The sequence below is a fragment of the Talpa occidentalis genome, unplaced genomic scaffold (genome assembly GCF_014898055.3).
Source record: "Talpa occidentalis isolate TD23 unplaced genomic scaffold, MPIMG_talOcc4v2.1 talOcc4.2, whole genome shotgun sequence".
NCBI classification, from domain to species: Eukaryota; Metazoa; Chordata; class Mammalia; order Eulipotyphla; family Talpidae; genus Talpa; species Talpa occidentalis.
The window spans coordinates 43,749,285-43,764,517 of NW_023602073.1; the positions used below are offsets into that span (position 1 = coordinate 43,749,285).

A 15,233-nucleotide genomic window follows, 5' to 3' on the forward strand; every position below is an offset into this window, starting at 1 on the left:
TGAACTACCCTTCCCTTCCAGTGCCCCCGCCTCAGCCCTCCATCCCCACTAGGGGCCTCATTGCTGGCCTGGTTCTCCTTGGAGCTGTGCTCACTGGAATTGCGGTGGCTGCAGCTGTGATGTGGAGGAAGAAGCACTCAGGTAGGGAAGGGAGTGGGGGGGATCTTGTCCACTGGGGGCTTCATGTCCCAGGGAGAACTTGCCCTACCTGGGTAATGGGAAGTACCATCCACACACTTGTGTCACCCAAGTTGGAGCTGATTTCTAACCCTCTTTTGTAAAACACTTATGAAAGTGAATCACAGATTGTTCACCTTGATAATTCTGGTGATGGGCCCTGACTCCCAGCAAATGGCAGAGGGGAAGGTCCCTGCTGAGGACAGACCCTAGGAAGCAGTTGGTCCATTCCCCCCTCATCTTCTTTCTTCACATTTCCTGGTCCTACCCTGAATTTTCAGTCACAGTTCTGGAAACTTCCTTGTGGTCCAGGACTAGGAGATTCCTTTAGGATTTCATGGCCTCACTTCTCCCTGGTCTCATATAATGTTTTTTTTTCCCACAGGGGGACAAAGAGGAAGCTACACTCAGGCTGCAGGTAAGTGTGGATCAGGGGTTTGGTCCCTGAGTCCCTGGAGACAGTGTAGATGGAGCTCCTGGGGGAGTCACCTCATCAGGTCCACTGTGGTCTCTTCTCTCATGGCTCTGACCAGCTTCTGTTTTGTTCTCCCCCAGGCAGCGCCAATGTCCAGGGCTCTGATGTGCCTCTCACAGCTGCTAAAGGTGAGACCCTGGAGGCCGGCGGTGGGAGGGGCTGGGGTAGAGAGGATGGGACCATGTTCTGGGGAAGCTGTGAGGGGGACATTCTGACATTGCGGTGGACCATTGAGAATGTCCACACTGATGTGATTCCCTGAGTTTGTTCATGATATTTTCTTTCACAATGTGCTGGGGACTATGGAATAGTGATTTTTTTCTTATCCACACGTCATGACTTCAAGATCCCCTGAAAAGGGCATTGCATGTATCTGTGATCTCACTGGCATAATGTGAGGAGGTGGGGAGACTGGCCCAGCCCTGCCCACCAGGCCCCTCCCCACACTGACCTGTGTCTCTCCCTGATGACTTTCCTGCTCTAGCAGAGGCGGGGCTGATTGCACCCCTGCCTGGACTTTGTGTTTTCCTGAGGAATAGTGTCCACTTCCATGTTGAAAATAACAATGCAGATACGGGGCCTCCCTGGTGGCGCAGCGGTTGAGCGCTGGGTTGCGAAGCTGCCCGCAGCCTCTGCGGCGCCGGTTCAATCCCCATCTGCTCCCCGGCCACATGGCGCGCAGACCTCTCCTGCCGCCCGCTGCTCCCCTCAGCAGTGTACTTCGGTCCTTCTGCCTGCTCTGCTCCCTGCTCTGGCTCTGGTGAATTCTCTCACCCTCCCGCGCTTCTGACTGTACCCAGTGCATGTATAAACAAACAAATAAATAAATAAAACATGCCTCTATTAAAAAAAAAACAAAAAAAAAAACAAAAACAATGCAGATACGAAATTATTTTTCTAATCTGTGAATTGGAGTTGATGGGTTAATAAAATAGTTTCCTAAAATTTAAGAAAGGAACTAAATGGAAAACAAAAGTACTTACCAAAATCTAGTTTTTGGCTTCCTTTTAAGGCTATTTCCTGGATTGTTTTTCCATGTTTTCCCAGCTTTTTTTTTTTTTAATAAATCAAGTATTAGTAGGGAGAAGGATCCTATCATTTCTTCTCTTAGAAAAGTTCCTGTTGGATATCTGTTTTCTCAGCTGCCCCCAACCCTGCCCTTAAGTGTAGTTAACCCAGTGCTGGCTCGGTTCCAAATAAATGGGTTTTTAAATAAGAGTCAAGTCGACACTCACAGTTAAAAAGTCAGACCCATAAAACCAGGATTATCCTTTTTGAAGAATGATGCTTGTGGTCTGTGGTGTGTGTAGAAGGAAGGGTGGGGGAGGGGAGAGCAGTGCTTGTGAGAGAAGCAGAGGCAGCATTAATGTCCCTGTGAGTAGAGGTTGTGCTTAGCAAGTGGTCTGAGGCCGCATTACCAAAGATACTGTTTCTAGAATAGGGAAGTGCTCTATACTGATCGTTCATTCCACTGATAATTGTTGCACCAGTTATATGGCAGGCTGTTTCTCATCTAGGAAACCTTAATGAAGTAAAAACATCCCCAGCTTGCTGTGGATGTGTGTCCTAGTGGGAAGGGGAGACAGGAGAGTGCATGATAGTAAATATGGGAAGTGTCTGGTTAGAAGTGGGTAAGGGTTGTAGGAAGGGTTGTGTGGGGACAGGGATGATGGCTCTCTTCCTAGTGTGGTCAGTGTGGACCTCACTTAGGGGATTGTTGAAAAAAATTTGAGGGACAGCTTGCCCACAAGGATGTCCAGGGAAGCCGTGTACAGGCAGGACAACCCCCAGTGCAGATGCCTGAGGCGGGAATGTGTCTGTGTGCTGAGATGAGCAAGGAGTCCAGCTGGCTGGAGCAGAGGGGAATAGAAATGACACCAGCAGGCCTCAAGCATGTTGAAAGTGTTTTGACTTTTCTCTGTGTAAGATGAAGGGTTACACGACCTTTCTGGACAGATATCGGCTTGTGAGAGTTCTCTTTAGAAGCCTCAGTCTGACCTTCGTGAAGAATCAAGAGTTGAAGAGTGAGAGGTGGGAAGAAAAATGTAGGAAACCTGTGCAGATTCCAGGCCTTGTTGGACTGTGAGCAGGAAAATCATATGAAGTGATTGGCTGTGGATATATTTAGAGGTGGATTTGACAGCATTTCCTAATGGAACATCTGAATTGTAAGAAAGAGGGTCAGATTGACACTCAGTATTCCAGACTGTGGAGTAGAGATGTGGAGGGCCTGCAGGGATATAAGGAAGGTTCTAGACGTAGTACATTTGCGGAATGGCATCCTAGGTATTCAGTTTAGGAGCATGGAAACTACCAGCAAGTCAGAGATGGTGGCAGTTGGACAGACAAGCCTGTAGCACAGGTGGATCATCTGAGCGGAGAAATAGCTTTGGGAGATGATATAGTGTAAATGATACCTAAACTCTTGAGCATGAATGAGGTCACCCAGGGATTGATTCTTTCCATTTTCTTTCTTTGCAGAAGAGAAAGGAGCAGGACTGGACCCCAGGACCCCCGGTGTTCAGCAGAGTAAACTGCACAGTCCAACACCACGTGCAGAAGGCACAGGGACCAGGGAGCTCCACTTCAGCGAGCACAGATGAACTCAGAGGATCTAGAGTAGATCCTGAGATTCTATTACGAGATCCCTCTCCTTGTCTTAGGGGAGAATTTAGGGTTGATTCCAAGGAGGGGGCACTTCATTCCTGGAAACAGAAGCAGGAAGAAATAACAGGGACTCTGGAGTCCAAGTTTCCATTCTAAGGGGCTGAAGGACCCTCTTTATATGGGGTATCTGCACAGATCTGTAAACAGTTTTTATTTATTTTTCACATCATTTTTCATTTTTGTACAATGTATGCATTTTCATCTTGGTTATAGTCCCCGTGAAATTCCCACCCCCCCATTCACCCGTGAACTGTCACCAGGTCCCTTGTGCTCTTCCCACATTGCTTTGATCCTACGCCCTTCTTTCTTTCCCAAGCCCCCCCGCCCCCCACGGCAGAATGTCTCCTGCTTATAGTTGCCTGTTGATTTTTTTCTTTTCATTTTATCATTATTACTCCCCCCCCACGCCCCTCCTGTCCTCTACATTCTTCCTATAAGTACCAGTTCTTATGACACTTGGAAATTAGCTTTTTTCCTGAGTCCGTAGATCTCACTGGGGAAGTAATTTGAGTACCTGTCACTTGTCAGGAGACCTGGTGCCCCTTTTCACAGATTCCTGTCCTGCCACTGGGAGCCCAGGGAGCCTGGGGAGGGCCGGCTGAGCAGGAGAAAGGGCAGCTCTGGGCTCCTGTGCTCAGCCCTGTGGCCACACGGGGGCGCTGCCGCGCTGTTCCGGATTCTGGTGGAGCCGCCAGGACGGGGCGGGGGGCTGAGGTGGGCAGAGTTGGGGGTCCTGAAGGGCGGCGTCCACCTGGAGGGTGAGGTGCTCTGTGAGGAGTCGGAGAAGCAGGGCTCAGAGGAGAGGAGACTCCGGAGCCTGGGCTGTGTGTGAGGCTTCCAGCTTTTCTCCCCAGTACTCCTCTCTCCAGTCTTTTACAGCAATACCTGGGAAAACTGGAAAGTAGACCTTTTTTCCCTTCTACAACCTATTACTTTATTGAGGGCTATTTTTAAAAGTTACATTAAAAACAGTATTTGCCAGAGAATTTGCAAAGGTATTATAGCTTTCCTTATATCCACTCTCTTTCCCCACATAGTTAACATCTTACGTGGCTACACTGCATCTGTGCAGCCAGAGAAACAATACTGACTCACGTTTACTAAACTCCATACTTTATTTGGAGTTCATTACTGATAATTTTTATGTGTAGGCTCTCATCCAGGATCTCAGTAAGTTCCACCTATGTCTCCTTTAGGCGCACTGGCTCAGGCAGTTTCTCTTATATTTTTTGATTGAGTACTGCTCAGGAATAATGTCCCTGAATTTGAGTTTTTTCACTGGGCAGCTCACACATAATGGTTGTTCTGCTACAAACATTTAGATACATGTATGGCTTTTGTGCAAATAATAAGTTTTCAGATTAGTAGGGTAAATAGCTGGGGCAGTGCTCACTGGACTGTCTGGTGGGTCTGTGTTTGGCTTTAAAAGCTTCAAACCGGGGCCCTCCCAGTGGCGCAGCGGTTGAGCGCTGGGTTGCGAAGCTGCCCGCAGCCTCTGCAGCGCCGGTTCGATCCCTGGCTGCTCCCCGGCCACCACAGGAGGGTCCCATATGGCGCGCAGACCCCTCCTGCCGCCCGCTGCTCCCCTCAGCAGTGTACCTCGGTCCTTCTGCCTGCTCTGCTCCCCGCTCTGGCTCTGGTGAATTCTCTCACCCTCCCGCACTTCTGACTGTACCCAGTGCTTGTATAAAATAAATAAATAAATCTTTAAAAAAAAAAAAAAAAAAATAAAAGCTTTCAAACCTCTTCCCTAGTGACAGTGCCACTTTGTATCTTGCCAGCAATGAATGAGGGTTTTATGAGGTTTTTTGATATTTGCCTTCTAGTAAGTTTGTGATGACATATCATTGTTTGTATTTGTCTTTCCCAAAACTCTTGACTCCTGTTACCTAGAGGTGGGCACCTCCTTGGGCCTGGAGATGTGAACCCCTGCCCCTCCCTCACGTTCCTTCACCCCTTGGACATCCCAGCACTTCCCTATCCAGGAAGAGAATTGTTTGGGGTGCCGATTCCACTGACTCCATTGAGAGCCTCCTAGAATAAACTCTTCTGTGCAAAGACATTTCTCGTGACTTAGAGTTTGGCTTTGTTCACTCCAGGGAAAGGCCTGGTTGTGTCCTTTACAATGTGGTGACTTTGCTCCAGATCCAGGGACTCTGGGATTTGCTGACCATGTCAGATCCCTGACCCCTAACACTGGGTGCAGGAGAGGATGACTGTGGTGGACCCTTCAGCCTCCCCTCCACTCACAGTTCCTTCATCTCCCCCAGTGTTTGGATTTCATGATGTCCCAGCACAACTGGACTCACCCTGGCCCCATAGCTCCTCAGCAGGAGATGCTTCCTGAAGTCTGTCCCCTACCACCCCCTCCCTCTCACTCCTGTTGCAGTCTCAGGGCTTCTCTAGCAGAGTCAAGGGTGTGCAAAGGGTGATTCTAGAACATTCTTCCTCCCAGTGACATATGAGGCCTGCCAGCCTCCCAGCCCCCAGCAAGTCTTCACTCTATCTGGGCTCGCTGGCGTTCTCTGCTTCTGCTTCGGGCTTTTTCTCTTTCGGCTTCTACTGCTGCTGCTGGCGTCCCTGTGACGCCGCCCTTAAAAGCCCAGTCTCAGCCCAGGTAAAACACGTCTACCTATGCCCACACCCTACTCCAGGTGCCCGCCATCAGGCATGTATTCAGGGCCTCAAGGATCCATCATCTATCCTGATGGCGGGAGGGCAGAAAAGCCTGACATTTTTTACCTTACCCTACACTCCCTCTCCTCACTCCTACAGGAGCCTCCCCTCTCCCTAGCCCATTACCCTGGGGCAGGAGGAGAGCCTGGCCCTCTTCCCACCAATCCTAGGGTTTATGTAACCACTGGTTGAAGCCAATGGCTGTTTCAGGTGGAGCCCCCTAGGGGAGGTGCTGGTAAGGATGGATAGCCAAAGGTGAAATTCTAACCAAGTATGGGTTGGGGTGGAGACTCTTATAAGAAATATAAGGAGTTGAGATGTATGTCCTGGAGTGTTTTACCTGTATTTTCTCCTACATATTTTATGTTTTCAGGTTTTATGTCCAGATCTTTTACCCATTTTGAGATGATTTTGTGCATGGTGTGAGGTAGTGGTCTCGTTTCATTCTCTTGCTTATGTTGACCCAGTTTTCCCAGCATCATTTATTGAACAAACTGTCCTTTTTCCATTGCATATTCTTTGCTCCTTTGTCAAATATTAGTTGTCTGTCCGTATATGTGTGACTTTATTTCTGGAGACTCATCACCCAAAGCAAGGAAGGTGAAGGAAATGATAAACACCTGGGAATACATTAAATGGAAAATCTTCTGTACACCAAAAGAGACATTAACCAAAACAAAGAGACACCCCACTGATTGGGAAATAATCTTTGCACTCCATACAACAGACAATTATAAAGTAGATCACAAAGATCTACAAAGAACTCATACGACTCAACATAACAAAAGTAAGCAATCCAGTCAAGAAATGGGCAGAAGAACTTAAAAGACACTTCTCCAAAAAGAAAATGCAAATGGCCAACAGGCACATGAAAAAAATGTTCACCATCCCTTATCATCAGGGAATGCAAATCAAAACTACAATGAGATACCACTTTACACCAGTGAGAATGGCACATATCAAAAAACTAGCAACAACAAATGTTGGCAAGGATGTGGTGAAAAAGGAACTCTCCTATATTGCTGGTGGGAGTGCAAACTGGTCCAACCACTATGGAGAGCTATCTGGAGGTTCCTCAGTCTACTAAAAATGGAGCTACCATATGACCCGGCAATTCCACTTCTAGGGATCTACCCAAAGGACACAAAAATATTAATTCAAAATAATACATGCACATCTATGTTTATTGCAGCACTTATTACAATAGGTAAGCTATGGAAAAACCCAAATGCCCAAAATAGATGACTGACTCAAGAAGATGTGGTATATATACACAATGGAATACTATTCAGCAATCAAAAAGATAAACTAATGCCATTTACAACAACATGGATAGAACTAGAAGGAATTATGCTCAGTGAAATAAAGTTAGAAGGAAAAAAAATAATATCAGATGGTTTGCTTACAGGTTTGCAACACAACAAAACAAAAACAGACAATCATAAACCAGAGACATCCTGGGGGGTGGGTGGGAGAGAAGGGGAGGGAGAGGCATCAGAGGGAGGGAGGGAGGAGCACCAGGGACTGTGATGATGGTGCAGGGGTGAATTGGTGAAGGAAATTCTATGGGGACCACACCTGAGGGAAACAAACAAACATTGTTTGAAAATGAACAACGATGCAAAATATAAATAAATAATTTAATTAATTAAAAAAAATCAAAACCGGCAAGCTAAACATAGAAATGAGGCATACAGCAAGGGAGGGGGGTGAAGGGGAGAAATATGGTGATGGTTCATAGGTGGTACAGTGGTGGGAGAACTATGGGGACTACAACAAAGTAAGAAAAAATTTCATAATAAAAAAATCAAACAAATTAATTCATTAAATTAAAAAAAAAAGAAATATAGGGAACTGCAGAAGCAGCCCCAGGTTCAGTGTTTGATTTCAGCATTTTTGGATCTTTAGTGATTCCAGGGTCAGCGATTTCTGCCCCCACCATGCGGATCTTCCAGAAGGCTGTTGTGGTCCTCTGAAGGATGTGGAGAGACCCCCAGCAGCCAACCTCAGAGGAAAAGCTCAGACACTTTGCTAGTAACCAAACTACTGAAACTGTTCCAGGTTTGCTGCTGTTACAGCCTGGCAGGGAAGGCGAAACCCAGAGCTGGGTGCCTCACTGAGCTGTGAGTGTGGCCATTTGTCTGGTTATTCGGCCGCTGCAGCTGCTGCTTTGAGCGTATCTTGTCTGGTGCTGCGCTGGAGCATCTTGGCAACTCTAGGAGCATTTCCTGTTGTGTCTTCTGTAGTCTCTGTAAGTGGATCCAAACCTATAGTCTGGCTGCCACTTACTTCAGGCCTTAGTGGTGGAAGAGGCCATCTTGGGAGCTTTTGCATTTAGGATTTTTAAAACACTGGTCACTGGTTCAGGTGAGGTAAATGGCCATTTTGGGCCGCAACTCTTGTTTTTCCTGGTTTGTTAAATATATCCCATTATTGTTCTCTGAACCTGAATAGTCTTGCAGTTGTGCCACTAGTGAAGAACTCAGACAGTGACCAGTAAACTATTTGGGCAGTGTCCTTGGGCAGTTTTAGTGCCCCTTGCTGCCCTGTATCATTCAGAGTTGATTTCCTGGAGGAGGAGCCTTCATCCCTGAAATCAGCAACAGGAACAAGTAACAGAGACTCTAGGGTCAAGATCTCACCCTGGAGATGGAGGGCATTTACTTCACTTTGGGGCTCACCCTGATCCCGGGAACCAGATGTTATGTCCTGGGATGTGCTCCTGCCTGAACTGAAGAGCATGGTTATTGATGGCGAGGAGCCATCTCTGTCTGTGTGTAATTTAGGAAACAATTTGGACATAGAATGTGAGACTGGGTAAGGGATAACCTTTCCACACAATTCATTCCTGCTGGGAACCCAGGGAGATCCTGGGGAGACCTAAGAGCTCTGGGCCTCTGTCCTCAGCCCCGTGGCCACACGGGGCGCTGCGGCGCTGTCCTAGTCTGGCAGCCAGGGGAGAGCCTGGGTGTGTGTGCCTCAGGCTGAGAGGGTGAGCTGGGGCTGAGCATCACTGGGGGGACTGGGAGAGATGCCCTGTGAGCAGCCCTGGCACCAGGCTGGGGTGGGGGGAGTGGGGGAGAGGAGAGGAGGCTCTGGAGCTGCCCTGGGTCTGAGGCGCCATCTTCTGTCCCCACAGCCTCTCTCTGCAGCTCCTTGATGACAACATCCTGGAAATCACAAAGCAGATATTTATCTACTCCACTCCCTGTTCCTTTTGGAAGTCCATTAATTTGTAATTACATTTTATTTATTTAGTTTAAATTTTTAATTTATTTTATTGAGCTAACATTGGTTTAGAGAGCGGTGTTTTAGAGGTATAGGATCTCCTGTCTAGGGAGTTGTGACCACACCCACCAGCAGAGTTCCCACAGTGCTTCACTGTAGTCCATTCTGCTCCCTTTCCACTTTGTCCAAATCCCTTCTCCTCTCCCACTAATAGTCTCTGATCTCTTCTTATATCTAGGGTTGTGATTTGCTTGGCTTTATCTGACCCTTTGTTTTCTTTCTCTATAATCCACATATGAGTGACACCATCTAGTACTTGTCTTTCCTTCTGACTTACCTCACTTAGTATAATCCCCTCCAGCCCACCCACACTGCTGCAGATAACAAGAGTTCATCTTTTTTGGTCACTAAGGAGTAGTCCCTTGTGTATAGATCCACCTTCCTAGTCCACTCATCTAGTTGGGCGCTGTTAGGGTGGATCGGTAACTTGACTCTTGTAAACAGTGCTGCAATTAACACAGGAGAGCACATGTCCTTTCAAATAAGTGTTTTTGCATTTTTTGTATTAAAAACTACAGGGTGGAATTGCTGGATTATATGTTATGTCACTTTTAATATTTTGTGAAACCACAACATTATTATTTTTTTCCACAGGAACTGGACCAGTTTACATTGCTGGGGGCTCTTTTTAAGTAGACATCATTATTTAAAATAGTTTTTAATTTATTGTAATTATGGAATGTAATTTTAATTACATAATTAAATGATATAATTTCCATAATTATAATTATGGAAATGTAATTTCAGTGCAGAGTTCTTATGTTTCCCGCACTCCTGTCCCCTGTTGCTAACATCTTAAATCACTATTTTATTTGTGCAGCTAATGAGAAATGGTGACGTGTTATTACTAAAATCCATGTTTTATTTGTATGTCATGGTTTTTCTTTTTTCTGCCCCAGGCTCCCATCCTGATACCAGGATGTCTGTTTTTCAGACTCTCCTTGGTTTTGCTGGTCACGACATTTAGGGGAGCACTGCTCGGGTGTATTGTAGAAGAACCTTCAATTTGAGGTTGGTTGACTGTGGTGGTTGGGGTGGAAAGAGACCACCACATGAAGGGCCCTTCTCAGCACAGCGCCCTGGAGAGTCACCTGCACCTATTCCACACTGGTGATGTCACCTTCCCCCCTGGCTGAGGTCAGTCTTCACTTCCTCCCTGGTAAGATCTTTCTTTCCTGTGTCTGCTCTCAGCACTGTAGCCTTTGGAAGGAATGACTATGCGGAGCCCATGGTTAAGGGGTGTTCTCTACACTGTATGTAGATTTTGTGTAAATATAAGTTTTCTAATGAGTTGGGGAAATAGCTAAGAAAGTGAGCAGCAGGTTTTAGGGGAAGTGCGTATTTAGCTTTATGAGAAACTCCAAATATTTTTCCACAGTGACTGCACTATTTTCTATTCCTGCCAGCAGTGAATGGGGGTCCCTGTTGTTCCCCATCCCAGTCAGCACCTGATGCATGATATCCCTCCTTTTCTGAAGTTTTACTTTCTAAGGTTTCAGTTTCCCTCAATCAAATGGGCTCCAAACTATTGTAAGATACATAGCGAAAGATCATATTCACACAACTTCTGTTACAATAATTTGTTATAATTGCCCTATTTTATTTGTTTTTATTATTATTAATCTCTTACTCTGCCTAAATTTATGAATTAAGCTTTAGCCTATGTGCATGAGGAAAATCTTATTATGGACAGGGTTTGGTGCTATGGGTGTTTCCTAGACCCTGGGGTCTAGGATTCTATCCCATGCAGATAAGGGGACTGAAGTGCTGCTTTTGGGATCTAGACCATCCAGCAGGGTGTAATAGCATCTGCTTGTTGTTTTCTTTGACATTTCCCTACAGACATGATGTCAAGTATCTTTTCACATATTTGCCACCACTGTAGCTGCCTTGGTGACTAGAGTTTTGCTAAGTTTTTAAAAGTTATTTGTTTCCTCATTGTTGAATCCAAGGCTTCCATGCATGCTCTAAAACATGTCTTTTTCCAGTTATGTAATTTTCAAATCTTTTCTCCCAATCTGTGGCCTGAGCTCTTTTACAGACTAAACACTCACATCCAGCATAAGCTGCAGTGGTTTGAGGAGAGGTTGACTTGGTGATTGGGAGATGATGTAATTCATTGTTTTTGTATATTCTTGAGTTGCTTTTGAATTCTCTTGTCTGTGCATAAATATCAATTATTATTAAAGTAACTTATTCTGAAAAATAAATTACACGAGAATTCCTGACACTATTAAACACTTGGCAGATCCCCCTCAGTCACGTGTTCTCAGGCTCTGAGCCTCTACTCTAGGACCCGCCATCTTGTCACTGAACGATTTTGCCTTAGAATTTCCATCTGACAAGGGTGGGCTGGATGGATGGACACCCCTTCCCACTGAAAAGAGCTAAAAATGTGAGATTCATTTGAGATACAAAACCATCTTCTCAAAAGCATCAGAACTGATAATATAGTAATAAACAGCCACCCCCAGAAGAGAAGGGGGAGACCCTACATGGGCCCCACAGAGAGCAGCGTCCTGAGGAGGGAGGAAGGGCTGTGAGGGTCCCGCCCAGAGCAGACACGGAGCCCAGCCCAGCTCTGCGCTGAGCCTGACGACCACCAACCGTCTTCCCTTTCAAAATTTAGGAAGACCTGATTTATTCTGATTAGATGTGTATGTATAATGTAGAATTATGTGCTATAATGTACATTCCTTATAAAACATATAAATGTTACAAATGGAAAGAACAAGTAACTGTAGTCCCACACATGAAAAGATTTTTGTTTCATTCTTTCCTTGTCTGATTTTTTTTTTTTAAGAAGTGGGGTACAGGCCAGAGTCCCAGGGGGTTGAGAGGATACATCAGAGAGAGTGGGGAGCAGACCAGGCAGATATACTGAAATACACTGCTGAGGGGAGCAGGGGGCGAGACGGAGAGGTCTGCTGCACCTTCTGGGTATCTCCCTGCCCGGGGATCGAATTTGTGCTGCAGCGGTTGCAGACAGCTTCATAGGTTGTGTCTTAACCTCTTGCGCCACCAGGGAGGCCCTGGTCCCTAAATCTTAGGTTTATGTAGCTTTGCGGTATTTTTTTCTGCCCTGCACAGACATCCGGGAGCAGTGCATTTCCTCCCTACACACCTTCCACCCCTCCCACCCCCATTTTTTTTTCTTTTGCTTTCCTTTTAAGGAATTCCCTGAGTAGGAGGGGCAAAAAATACTGGGGATCCACTGGAGGGCAGGGGAAATAGTCAGAACACTATTATGCCATGGGGAACACTTTCACGCCTTGGGTGTGCCATACGTGGCTGTCACTGGCCGCCTCGCATTCAACTCCACTGACTTGGGCTCCACTGGCTGGGCTCACTCCTTTCAGGCACTTCAGATTGCGGCTTCTGAATGGCAGGGTGCTAGGTTTTGCCTCTGGCTACACTTGCCTGCTCCGTAGCCCTGGGCGCTGGTGTGTGGGCTTCATTAGTCCTGAGGGGCAGGAACCTGGGCCTTTTCCAGGGTCTGGGAGGGGTGCCCTGGGTGTTGTAGCGGGAGAGGAAGGAGAGTCTGCCGTGCCATGTGGGTATCTCCTGGCTGGCCGGGAATCAAACCCATGCTACAAAGGCTGTGGACAGCTTCACAGCGCTGCCCTCAACTGGCTGCACCACCAGTGAGGCCCTGTCTTTTATATTTTGATGCCCCTTTGTTTAGGTGTGTGTGTGTGTGTGTGTATTCATATTCATTAGTGTTATGTCTTCCTGATAGAATATTCCTTAATCATTATATTATGTTGGGTCCCTGTCTCTTGTTACCTTTTTTTCACCTGGAAGTTTGTTTTATCTTATATTGCAACCCCTGCATTTTGGGGGGTGCCCTCTTTTCTTATATTTTTTCCAATGATTTTTTTTGTTTTTGAGCCTATGTTTTGTTTTTTTCTGATGGGTCTCCTGAAGACAGTAGAAAGCTGGGTTTTGGTTTTTGGGCCAACCAGCTACTCTATGCCTTTTTTTAATCTGTCAGTTCAGTCCACCTACATAAAGGGTGACTATTGATATATGATGATTTAACTACCCTTTTGTCTTTACTCACAGTCCATCCTAGAAGTGTGTGGCATCTGGAGAGGGTCACAGGAGATGGTCCCTTGGTCAGTCTGTAGGATGATGTCAGGCAGGAGGCCCTGACACAGGATCCAGGTGGCTGGGGTTCAGATCTGGTCACTGCCATATCCCCCAATCTCCATGGCCTTGTTTCTGAAGGGATGGGGGAGGAGTGTCAGGACAGTATCAATTCCCAATTCACAGAGTGCTGGGGAAGGATCTCCGAGGTCACAGAGAAAGTAACTGCTGAGGTCACATAGTCGGCCTTTCATCAGCTCCCTGAGCCACTTCTGTTCCTGTACCCACATCTGGCTTTCAAGACCCAGCTCCCAGGTGTTCTTCTTCTGCTGAGGAAGGAACCTCCCAGCTCTGCCTTGGCCCCTCTGAGGCAGCTACTGCAGCTCTCTTCTCTCCTCACACACCCAAGCTGCAGGGCCTCCAGGGCAGGGTCATGTGTTTCTCTGTGACCCCAGCACCCAGTGGAATGTTACTGGCACCAGTATGTGTTGGGCTAGAGGACCCCAAATGCCTGACTGCAGGTCTGTGTCAGCAGAATCGCCTGGGGTGTGTTTATTTTTTTATTTTTTATTTTTTAAGAATGGGGTACAGTCTAGATGCACAGGAGGGTGAGAGGATTCACCAGAGACAGAGCGGGGAACAGAACAGGCAAACTGACGTAATACACTGCTGAGGGGAGCAGTGGGCGAGACAGAGAGGTCTGCTGCGCTATGTGGGATTCTCGCAGGCTGGCTGGGATCGAACCCATGCTGCAGAGATTGCGGACAGCTTCACAGAGTGGCGCTCAATGGCCTGCACCACCAGGGAGGCCCAGCCTAGAGTGCGTTTAGAGAGAAGTTCTCAGGCTTGTCCCCAGAGGCAGAAAGTGGGTTCATGGCTGCCCAGGGCTAGGATGAGGTGTTGGGGGTGGTACCCATGGGCCCAGGCTATGAAAACAAGGGATAGTGCATGATGAAAATGTTCTAAAGTTAGATTATGGCATGCTTGCCCTGCTCTGTACTTACCAGAAGGACATGAGTTTAACGTCTTCAAAAAGCTACTTGATGGTAATAAGTTGTATCTCAATAAAGGTGCTTTAAAAATACATAAAATCATGCATCTACAAGTTGTCCTGTGTCTATCCCTACAACAAATCCACATCGACAGCTTTTGAGCCAGGAAACTGTCCCTTCTCGTAACAGCCCTCAGCTCACGAGTTGCTGAGTGCAGACCGCTTCCCTGCACAGATGCCCTCAAGTCACTTCTTTGCTCTGGTCCCAGTTTAGATGAGATGCTGGATTTCATGTTGATTCTATAATGAAAGACAGATTTAGGGCCCTTGTGTTGGAGGCAATTTATTTTTCATGTGGGCACAATGGAAATAATTAGTGTCCAGATGGCCTACTGTGTTGGCTTTCAATTTCCACCAATTCTGTGATACACAGGAGGGGAGACAGTTCCCCCCGTGAGTGTGTCTGACTTGCTGGCTCTTCCTCGTGAGGAGAATGAAGCAGAAGGGACGCGCCACGTCACAGAGTCAGGCTCACAGGGGCTGAGACTTTCCACCCGGGCTCCCCTCCTGGTCACTCTCTGGGGTGACTCCCTGCACACGGTGGACGTTCAGCTAAGGGACGCCCACAGGACAAGGACCTGAGGGCTTTCTCCAGGAGCCACATGCATGAGCTCTGGGGCAGGTCCTCCACGCTGATCACGGCCGTTCAGATCCACCAACATCTCGTCCCATCGCAGTCTCGTGGGACCCTGAGCTGGAGCCTCTGAGTGAGGCCCCTCCTGCCGCCTCCCCCTCAGAGACTGTGCCAAATGCCAGATCTTAATGATTTAGCTGCTAAGTTCGAAGTGATTTGGTATAAACCAGTAAAAA

The 15,233-nt window shown here is 47.0% G+C and overlaps 1 protein-coding gene across 1 annotated transcript in view; it reads left to right on the plus strand.

The window, feature by feature from the left end:
- The window catches only part of LOC119251289 (popy Class I histocompatibility antigen, A-1 alpha chain-like), a 53,218-nt gene that overhangs the window by 2,000 nt on the left and 35,985 nt on the right, over positions 1-15,233 (plus strand). The window contains exon 5 of the mRNA XM_054698576.1: positions 22-141. Within this exon, the coding sequence (XP_054554551.1) occupies positions 22-141 (120 nt within the window). The remainder of the gene's footprint in view (positions 1-21; positions 142-15,233) is intronic.